Source organism: Adiantum capillus-veneris, chromosome 8 (assembly GCF_014529385.1).
Source record: "Adiantum capillus-veneris isolate H3 chromosome 8, ASM1452938v2, whole genome shotgun sequence".
Lineage (NCBI taxonomy): Eukaryota > Viridiplantae > Streptophyta > Polypodiopsida > Polypodiales > Pteridaceae > Adiantum > Adiantum capillus-veneris.
Genome location: NC_140938.1, coordinates 168,948,598 through 168,958,871, shown reverse-complemented (window position 1 = coordinate 168,958,871; position 10,274 = coordinate 168,948,598). Strand labels below are relative to the sequence as shown.

The window sequence follows — 10,274 nt, the reverse complement described above, 5'->3', positions numbered from 1 at the left end:
TAGCTTCGCTCCCAAGCCGATCACTTGCTTCTCTATCTGCTGCTTGGTATAAAATGGATTGCATATGGTGACCATGCCACATTGCATTGTGGCATCCAAAAAAACGAGCACAAATTTGGCGCAATTGGGCAACAAAAGCATCAGAGCGTTCCCTCCCTCCACCCCTTATAAGCTGGCAAGCCCTGTTGCGACTCTCTATGCATAGATCTCCACCTCTCCATATGTGTAGCTCTTGCATGCCTTGCTTGCAACATGCATGGCTTACTAGCAATCTGACCAATGGCCTTGGCACAATGCACAACCTCACAACAAAATAGCACTTGTGAGTGTTGTTGTTGCTGCAAGAAATATGATGCTCCCCCAACACGTATGCCTCCACATGAAGAGGAACTTGCTGGCCTCAACGCTCTCTGAAACTTCAATACTGTATGCCTCTTTGCTTGTATTAATTCTCTCTATTGTTTCCCTCATGTGTGATCCCATCCTCAACCTCGACCTCGAACGACCTCCCCCTATTCCCGTTGCTATGAGAAAAAAAACCTACGAGGTCGCTGGACTTTTCAGCGTTGCATTAATAATAAATTTTTATTGCGTTGTTTGCTTTTAGGCGCTGGTAATTATAGCTTGCTTTTGAGTGCTTGTAAATATGGCCGTGCGATTGGGGTTCAATGGAACGGTGTAGATGATGCCAAGCGCCAACTTTGGGCTCAAGAATCCAAGGAAGCACATTAGGCTTACCAAGTAAAATACGATTTGTGTTGATTTCGTCAAACATCATGGGAAAATCATAGTGCATTTATGCGGGTTGCCAAGTGCCAACAACCTGAACAACTCCTACCAAGGAGCCCGCGCAAGGAGCCCTATGTATACAAGCATTTGGATATTAGGGTTTTCTACATTATTAGCACTACAACAACAATAGAGACTTAATTGAATATCAACAAGCTGTGATCTCTCTTGCAGGCAATGTTATCGTTCTTAGCATCCTCTAGATTTCTAGCCCTAATTGCCATTAGCAACACACCAGCTAGATTCACACTGCAACATGCAGTAGTGCTTGCTTTCAGCAAACGATCGGTCTAACTAAGCGCGAGTCACGTCTTCAATGCACACTCACCTCTTTGATCGATCGGTTGTGACGATGCATGTGAGACATGGCTTTGCCCATGAAAGAACCATGGCTAGGGGAGGGTGACAACAACAGTGCTTATGGAGCGAGTGGCCAACTATACGCCATCCCCCAAGTAGTCGGGGACAAATATCAGAGTATTAGATGGAATAGACAATCAGGTTGGAGAGCTAGGCGGTGCTGATGATCATCAACACATGCATCATCGTAGCGTAGGTGTGCAGTACTTACCTTACGAGGGATGTTACGACCAAAACTTCGCATACTTTGACCCAAGACAATTAATCGATTGACTTCATTATGACCAACAAAGAAGACCCCTATTGTGGCAGCTTGTAGGCCACCAACATCAGCCAGGGCACCAACGACAACCTCTGTCTCTGCCTGTTGGATCATGTTTGGTCATGGAACACTAGCACGTAAGTACATAAAGACACCGACTTCGCCAAGTTGTTTGCAAGAGAGAGAGAGAGAGAGAGAGAGAGAGAGAGAGAGAGAGAGAGAGAGAGAGAGAGAGAGAGCTGTTATGTGATACCTGTGCCGCAAGTAAGATTGATATCATTCTTCTACAAACTTGATCGTGAATAAAATAAGGCTGCTGGGTTCGTACTGATGTTTATAAAGACTCTTCGAGCAAAAAGCAACCAAGCACATGAGTTTTTGGGGTGGATAATATCTATACTATATATTAAGGAGTTTGGTTTTCCAATGCCGCGTGTCAAAGTTTGCTGCATCTGGTGAGTTCCGGTTTATATGAGTGAGGGGGAGGGAGAGGCCGCCGAAGGCGGTTGGCCGTACTAGTGGCAATAAAAAGCAATTGCGCAAGAGAATTTGGGCCGTCAAGAGCAACGACTAAGATGATGCCAAGTGGCCTCGTGTATTAACTAGCTCACGGTAATGTTAATTGAAAATGCCGAAGTCTGTTGCCTAAAGACGAGCGAGAGAGATGGCGCACATGCTGGCTGCTAGCCGGGGGCTAGGGATTTTGAGCCTGTCTTGGAAGTTGGGTTGCAAGCAGAAGCTGTCTGTGGTGGGACGCATTCATCCGGCTACAATCAAAGAGCTCCCGAGACACAAGCCGCAGAGAGGGCATCCGCCCCTCAACACTTGCCTTCCTCGTCAGTTTGCCCTTAACTGCGCCTTATCTGATTCTTCTTTTTCCTCGTCCCAAGATGATCCTGTCATACTTTCCTCCAAAGGTATAAGCATTTATCACATCTCGTTTTACATAGCTGCATGGACGTATGAAATTTGTGCTTGTACCTTCAAAACACATTTTCTCTTTTTCTTTGATACGATAAATGCTTGATGCATGTCATGTCCCCAGTTCTGCCACATTTTGCTTGCTTATGTTGCTGATTGCAGAGAGTCTTTGTTGACAAGGTGATGATGCTAGTGATGTTCGATTGGATTTTTTTTTCTTTTGGGTTCTGGAGGAAGACTGGGGTATGAGAGGAAATTAATGTGGGCTGATGGACTGCTGGTCCTTGGAAAGATTTTGCAAAATTTGGTGATACATTGTCAATAGATTGTGTCAAAGTTCATAATACGAGGCCCTCTTGCGGTTTATTCTTTGATTTGAAATTGGTTGCCTTTTAGCATGGGATAAGTGTCCAATGTCCATTTGATACTACATGTCATGATGTGACACAATTGTCTGTATGAGGCAGTATTTGCCAATGGCCATGCTGTCACTTACGGCTGTCTGGCTGGCAGGTGGGTGTGTCATGTTTTGCTTCTTGGAAGCCTTTGGAAGCCATGCTTTTGTTTTCCATCGGAATTGGAGGTCTTGGGAGGCAATTGACACAGGAACCCTTTCCTAGAGGAGGCCGCTTATTGCGGATTTTTGTATCCTTGAGCTTGTACATGCCTTCCTTGTAAGATACATGGAGGTGGACTAACTTGTTGGTTGTAAGCATTATCTTACACTTGTGGATGGTTTTTCGCGCTAAGACATGGGTATGCTTTCTTCCTAAGAAGAAGCACTTCATAACTATAAAGGATGGATATAACAAGTTGAAAGTTAAGCCAACTTTGAATTTCCTTGTCGTGCGATCTTTGTAAAGGTTGCTTAACTTTGTTGTAAGCTGTGTCTTAAGTCTTGCACGACGAAAGTGGCAAGTCACATGACATGGTGGTAAAACAATGTGACAATTGTCAAAGTCGACGATGCCGAATTAGGGAGAGTTTGCACGAGAGAGAGAGAGAAAGAGAGAGCGAGTTTGCTGGAACCAACCAGCTTCACAATGAATTAGATGATTATAAAATGGGGCAAAGGTCATAATAAATACTAGGACCACATTGGGCATTCGCTCGAGATGCATAAAACACCCTCTCTAAAACTCATAATGAACATACGTAGGAAGACTAAGTCGATGAAGAAGCTACCATGGCCACCCCAACAGAAGGCCTTTGACTATTGGATACACCTAGGATTTGCTATTACCAACCTGTCGAGTTTCTCCAATGAAGCGGATAGCCCTCGAGGTGCAGTTGAGGACCTTGGATGCGAAGCACTCTTCCATGTGGGATCATATTAATAAGATGCAAGAGCTTCAACAGGAGATACTTCATATGGGAAAGCTTATCAATTTAGAGGATATGGCCATCTAGCTTTTGGCCCAAATGCCTCCTCGATACACCAACATCTATTCTTCCTTGATTACGAGTGGCCGACTGAATACTATCTCTTGGGACGAGATTGTTTCAATGGTATTGGACCAGGAGGAGAGGTTCAATACGGAAAGAAGTCAAGCTCCGAAGCCTTGACATGTTCTTCCAACAACAAGAAGCAGAAAAGTAAGAAGAAAAGCAACAACACCAAAGACAAGAAGAGTGATGCCGAACGGGACACCTTAAAGGCGGAACGGCCTTGCAACACTTGCGGTAAGAAGGGACATTATTGAAGGAAGTGTCCAAAGCAAGTTGGGGATGCTTCAACCTCTTCGGCGGCAATGGTGCAGTCACCAACCTTTGTTCATTTGGAGATTCTCCCTTCACAGGACTCTCCAGGGACATTGATGGTTGTGTCAACCCTTGTGCTTCGAGATGATCGTGATCAGCGTCACCATGAAACGCGTTTCGACTGGTCAGGACAGGTGAAACGTTTCGGGCCTTGAAACGTTTCGCTCACCAAGTGAAACACAAGCCGTTTCACTAACAAGAAGTTACCTGAGTTTTAGTTTTAAAGTCGCTAAACGCACGTTTCGGTCTCACGTTTCACTGTGCTCTCATTTTGGACTGAAACGTTTCGTGGTGAAACGCCGCGTTTCAAGGTGAAACGTTTTGGCCTTGAAACGTTTCGCGGTTACACTAATCGTGATTGGATTCTTGACAGTGGTGCTTCATGGCACATGAAACCTTTGAAGGATCTTTTGTCCAACATGCGACGACAATGTGGTCCCATCTTCATTGGTGACAAATGTGAGAGACTTAAGTGCTAGGCAGTGGGTACTTGGTGCTTGGTACTGCGGGTACTTGGTACTTGGTACTACGGGGTACTTTGGGTACTTAAGGTACTTGGGTGCTAAGGACACGAAGGTGATAATGATCCCTACGATAAGCTAGGTAGGAGCCAAGCCAAACGCAAGGGATGCTAGATGTTGTGGTACTGCGACGACGATGACGACGATGCTTGGGAGAGATGTTGTATTGTGAGGCTATGGCTAACATGCAAAAACGCTAGGGATTGATGGCCCTGATCTACAACTACCTAACTGGCAATGAAGGGGCTGAAATCTGCATGCTGAAAACGCTGAACTGCTGGTTGAATTCTGAGATGCTCCATGCTGAAAAAGGTTGGTGCTAAAGGGCTGAAATCATTGGTCCGAGGAGGCTGAAAACGTTGATGAGAAGGGCTGGAAAACGTTGGGTACTTGGTCCTGCGGGTACTAGTACTGCTTCCTGCCTCTCTTGCCTTGAGCATTGGCCATGGCTGCATATAGAGCCTTCATAAACGGGTCGAGCAGTGCAAGAGAGACCCCACAATTTGTATTAAGTGGTAAAACTTATAATAAAATGCAATGCTAAGAGGTGGTTCACATGCGGTAAATTGCATATATACCGACTGACCATACTGTGCAAGAGAGGGTATGCAAACTATGACCGGCCTGGACATGCACGTCATGTTAGAGGCTCACAAGGGTGCAAGGCTAGGTCCTAAGCTAAGACTGACGCTAGACTGTAGCAGAAGTCTTGCTGAGAAGGTGCACTTGATGGCGGTCTCCTGGCTCTTCTGCCCAAAAGTACTAGCGCTAGGGTTTCTTATATACTTGCTTGGTCAGTTTGCCCTACTGATGAAAACGCTGAATTGGCTGAGGTTTGTCTGGCGTTAGTGGTTGCTAAAAACGCTAATCTGACCAAGGCAAAAACGCTAGCTCTCACTGCTTGCTGGCGATTTTGCATGGGAGGAAAAACGCTAAGGCAGCCAGAGGAATGGGCGATCCCAAGTTGAGGATGATGCGGGGGAAATGGGCCTCACCAAGATGCTTGGAGAGGGTCTTGCTGAGAGAGGGAGGGAACACTTGTTGCTTGGTAGCCTGCTGTGCTCCTTGGCTCATTTGCCAATTTGTGCTAACTTGGGTTTGCTTATATATTAACTTACCCAATTTGCCCTAATGAATACCCAACAAAAGTCACTTAATAAATAAGTGAAAAATGTCAAAAATAGGGAAAAATGGGATAAAGTCATATGAAAAAACCCCAAACTGACTCTGATGGAATCTGATGGAAATGCTTTATATATGCAAGGTGCAACCAGAGGATATGCATCTACACTGAGTGATTGGGCATGCACGGTCTACGAATACTCACAAAAGTGCCAGATGTTGCTAAACTGGCTTTATTTGACAAGAAAATAATTCTAAATGAATTATTGGATTTATAAGTGAGAGGGTTTTCTCGCTTGGAACAACAGGAAAAATAATTCTAAATGAATTATTGGAATTTTAAGTGAGAGGGTTTTTCTCACTGGAGACATCCGAGTACAGAGTATTCCTACTGCGTCGTTCAAAGTAATGACGGAAGCTCTGAGAATGGGAATATCTGTAAGGCCACCAGGAACGGGTACTTCCGATGCGTCACATCGGATGGGTGACAGGGAGCATCGGAAAGAAGTATCCGACCATCCAGGAACGGACATCTCTGATGCGTCATAGGATGGGTGACATAGAGCATCGTGAAGGAGATTGTACCGTAAGTTCGGTAGGAAAGGACTAGGTGATGGGTATTCCTGATGCGTCACAAGGTGGGTGACGGGTGCATCGGAAAGGGAATATCCATAGTCGGGAGGAAATTCCGTACTGTGTTAGAATTGTGCACAAGGAAAAGCAAGCACTTGAATGAAGATGGGTTCAGAGGAAACTTTGAGGAAAAACAGACGCTTTCTGAGAAAGCGGGATTGCTTTTCGGGAAAGTAGATGCTTTCCCGCGAGGAAGTCTATGTCTGCATTGCAACTGTGCATGTGATTGCATCCAGGGACGCCTGGGAAGTGCTGTGAAAGCATTGTTTTTAACTTATAAGGTTTTATTGAGTTTTTGGGCAGGTTCAGATTATTTTTAAAATACGCCGGCCGCCCACTTAATAAGTGGGCAGCCATCTGATAAATAAGGCAACAGATCAGCCAGCGTTTCCTCTCTCTTTTTCCGGCAGAACAGAAAAAAAAAAAAGGCCGCGATCTCTACGCGAGCAGCTATTCGTGCCCGTGGCTAGGAGCTATAAAAGCATCACATGCCCTCACTCAGAGGGGAGGACCAATCTTTGCAAGGAGGAGATGCTGCTGCAGATTTCAGCCGTAAAGAAGACGTTGCCGGTGATGCCCATGGCTGCCCCAAGTGTACCAGATGTCGCCAAGACTCAGTGCGCGAGTTCCCTCGCGAAGAAGTGCCTACGAAGCGTGTTTCCATTGCGACAAGTTGCTGTTTTTCTCTGTTTTCAGCCCATAAACGTTGTAGACGGGGCTGATTTACGAGAAGGAACCCGAGAACACACCTCTTTTGTGTGTAGGATTGGAAGAGAGGATTTCCTATGGAGAGATCTCTTCCGAGGAATTGCTTTTCGAGAATCGAGTTGCGTTTCAAGCGTCGAGACTTTGAAGGTAACGATTTTCATGTTCTGATCTTTGAGTATTTGATTGCAGGTGTACTTCCTCTTCGTGAGGGAGTAGGAGCAGAGGAAGGCATGAGCCTTTGCAGGAGAAAAGCGATCTGAGGAACTAGAGCCAGATCAGCCCAGGGGTTTCGTACCCGAGTTTGGGAAGTAGATCCATGGAGTGGAGAGAGGTAGTCTCTCAAGTTGTGATCCGGAAGTTAGGATTCCCAAGTAAGGACTTCGTGTCCAGGAAAGCAGAGTTGTTCTGCGGGAAGAGGACTCTGGAAACAGAGTTGGAAAACAGAGTTGCAGGGATGTCATTCCCTGAGTCTGGAAGGTGAGATCCAGAGGCGAGAACCTTGATTCTCGAGGAATTGGAATAAGGAACGGAAGTTCCTTGGAATAGGGTTTTGCCCTAGGAATCGGAAGCTGAGGCTTCCAGGAACCATCAAGTCTTATTCTAGAACGAACGTGGTAATACGTTCGGTTCAAGTGCTTGTATAGACTTCTCCTTAGTAATAAAGATACTATTACGGGGGGGGACCAACCCATCTTCTGGTCCCCAGTACTGTGTCGATCTTCTCACTCTCTATCTCTCTCTATATCCTCTGGCTTCAGTAATAAGTGATAAATCCTATTTATCCGAATGTATTTTATATTGTTATGCGCTCCCGTTTGTGACACCAGATCACTTCTAATCTAACTTGACTGGACTTGACGGAAACCCTGCTATGGTGTAGCTTGTCCACGGACACATAGGGTTGGGATGTGTCACGTGACATCCCCTCCTTTTTAAAGTGAGGTACTGGTACCGAGTTGCATGGCTTCCTTGTAGTCTGCCAACAACTTTGGATAATCCTTGAAGAACTCTTCGTCTACCCACACCGCTTCATGGGTTCCTCGATCTTTGAACTTCAAAAAATACTGTCGTACTTGTTTCTTTGAACCATGGCGAAACCGATGCAACAAGACTTGCTCCGGCTCCATGACTTTTGCTTCATCGATGATCTCCGGTGGTTCTTCTTCCGAAACGTCCTTTGGAGGTATTCCCTGAAACACTTTCAACCAAGAAACATGGAAAACGTTGTGCATTGACCATGAGTTAGGCAACTTCAATTTCATTGAAACCTCATTAATCTTTTTGATGACTAGAAATGGATCATACATACGAAAAGATAATTTAGGACATTTCTTTCCAACTTGCTTAAGACGCTGTTTCATAATTCGTAGATACACCCAATCTCCTTCCTTGATCGAGACCTCCTTACGATGCTTGTTGGCCTGTCGAGAATAAGATTCCTGAGCCTTGCTTAGCCGAAGCTTCACACTCTCTCGGAAATCTCATCCAATGATTGACTCTCAGCTTTGGCATCAGGCATTTGACTGACCGATCGAGTCAAGAGTGACTGGAATCGGCGGCCAAAAGCTGCCTCATACGGAGTTCGACCAATAGCAGAAGAGAAGGAATCATTGAGAATAGTCTGAACCAATGGGAGATAGAGCTCCCATTGAGACTGCTGATCATGAACATAAGACTTCAACACATCAAAAGCCAACTGATCATAAATTTCCGTTTGACCATCTGATTGTGGATGAAAAGCGGATGAAAAATTCAACTTTGTGCCAAAATTTTCAAAGAGTGCACGCCAAAAGTTAGACATAAACTTAACATCCCTATCTGAAACAATGGACTTTGGCAAACCACAGAGGGGGTACCAATGCTTTATGAACAATTGTGCAACATCCTGTGCAGTAACTGTGGCCTTACAAGGAATCAACATGCAGAATTTGCTGAAACGATCAACAATAGTTAAACATTGAGTGTTCCTTGAATGCTGACTTGGTGGTAAGTTAGTCACAAAATCCATAGAGATATCCTGAAAAGGTCCCTCGGGAATAGGCAGCGGAAGCAAGAGGCCTTGCTGCTTACTCCGAGGAGCTTTCACTTTTTGACATACAGTGCAATGTGTGACATAACTAAACACATGTTTTCGCATTTTAGGCCAATAGAAAAATCGTTCAATCTTTTCCAATGTGGTCTTCATACCCCTGTGCCCACCCGTGAGAGAGTCATGTACATCATGCAATATGGCTGGCCTGAGAGAGGGCAACACACATAGACGCTGACGAAAAAATAACAATCCATCACGAATGAGATAGTTGTTGGGCCCTTGGGAAGCAAGAGCTTGCAACCAATACTTACCAAACTCCGAATCTGCATACTGATTCTTCATGCTGTCGAAAGACTCACCTTGTATAGAAAAAGTGGTTCTTGACTCGAGCCAAAATCTGTCCTTTGCGACTCAACGCATCTGCAACAGGGTTAGCTTTTCCAGGCACATACTCAATCAAACCGCCAAATTGCTCAAAAAATTGTGACCACCGCGCTTGGCGATCACTCCAATGTGCACTAGGCATACACTGCAGCCACTTGAGGGCTTGATGATCAGTGCGCATTGTAAACTCTCTACCATACAAAAAATGCTTCCAATGCTTAAGAGAGTGAATGACAGACAAAAGTTCTTTATCATAAACTGAATAATGCTTTTCCGCACTGTTGAGCTTCCGGCTAAGGAAAGCTACTGGGCGACCATGCTGCTGGAGCACAGCGCCTATGGCGACATTGCTCGCATCCGTCCATACCTCAAAGGGATCATCCCAAGAAGCAAGGATAAGACACGGAGCTTCCGTCACCGCAACCTTGAGAGCTGCGAAAGCCTCAATGGCTGCCTCGGGCAAGTCTACGCGTTGGCGGCGAGTCTTTACCCCTTTCAAAACATCAGTCATAGGTGTAGCAATGCGTGCAAAATTATCTATGTGCGAACTATATGCTTGACATAACCCAAGAAAGGAACGCACATCATATGCAGTTTTGAGCAAATCCCAATTACAAACCTGTTCCACCTTCATGGGGTCGAGCTTGACGCCTTCTGCAGAAATGATATAACCCAGATAAGTGACTTCAGTAAGAAAAAATTCAGACTTCTTAGCTGCAATGTACAACTGACACTTATCCAAACGAGTTAGTACCCTTTCAACATCTCTTTCATGTTGTTC

At 45.2% G+C, this 10,274-nt stretch overlaps 1 protein-coding gene across 1 annotated transcript in view; it reads left to right on the top strand.

Annotated features, from left to right (window-relative positions):
- The first annotated feature begins 2,038 nt into the window (after positions 1–2,038).
- LOC147453323 (putative protein phosphatase 2C 80) overlaps positions 2,039–10,274 on the top strand; it is an 89,183-nt gene continuing 80,947 nt past the window's right edge. Inside the window, exon 1 of the mRNA XM_086518726.1 lies at positions 2,039–2,328. Within this exon, the coding sequence (XP_086374852.1) occupies positions 2,076–2,328 (253 nt within the window). The 5' untranslated portion in view covers positions 2,039–2,075. The remainder of the gene's footprint in view (positions 2,329–10,274) is intronic.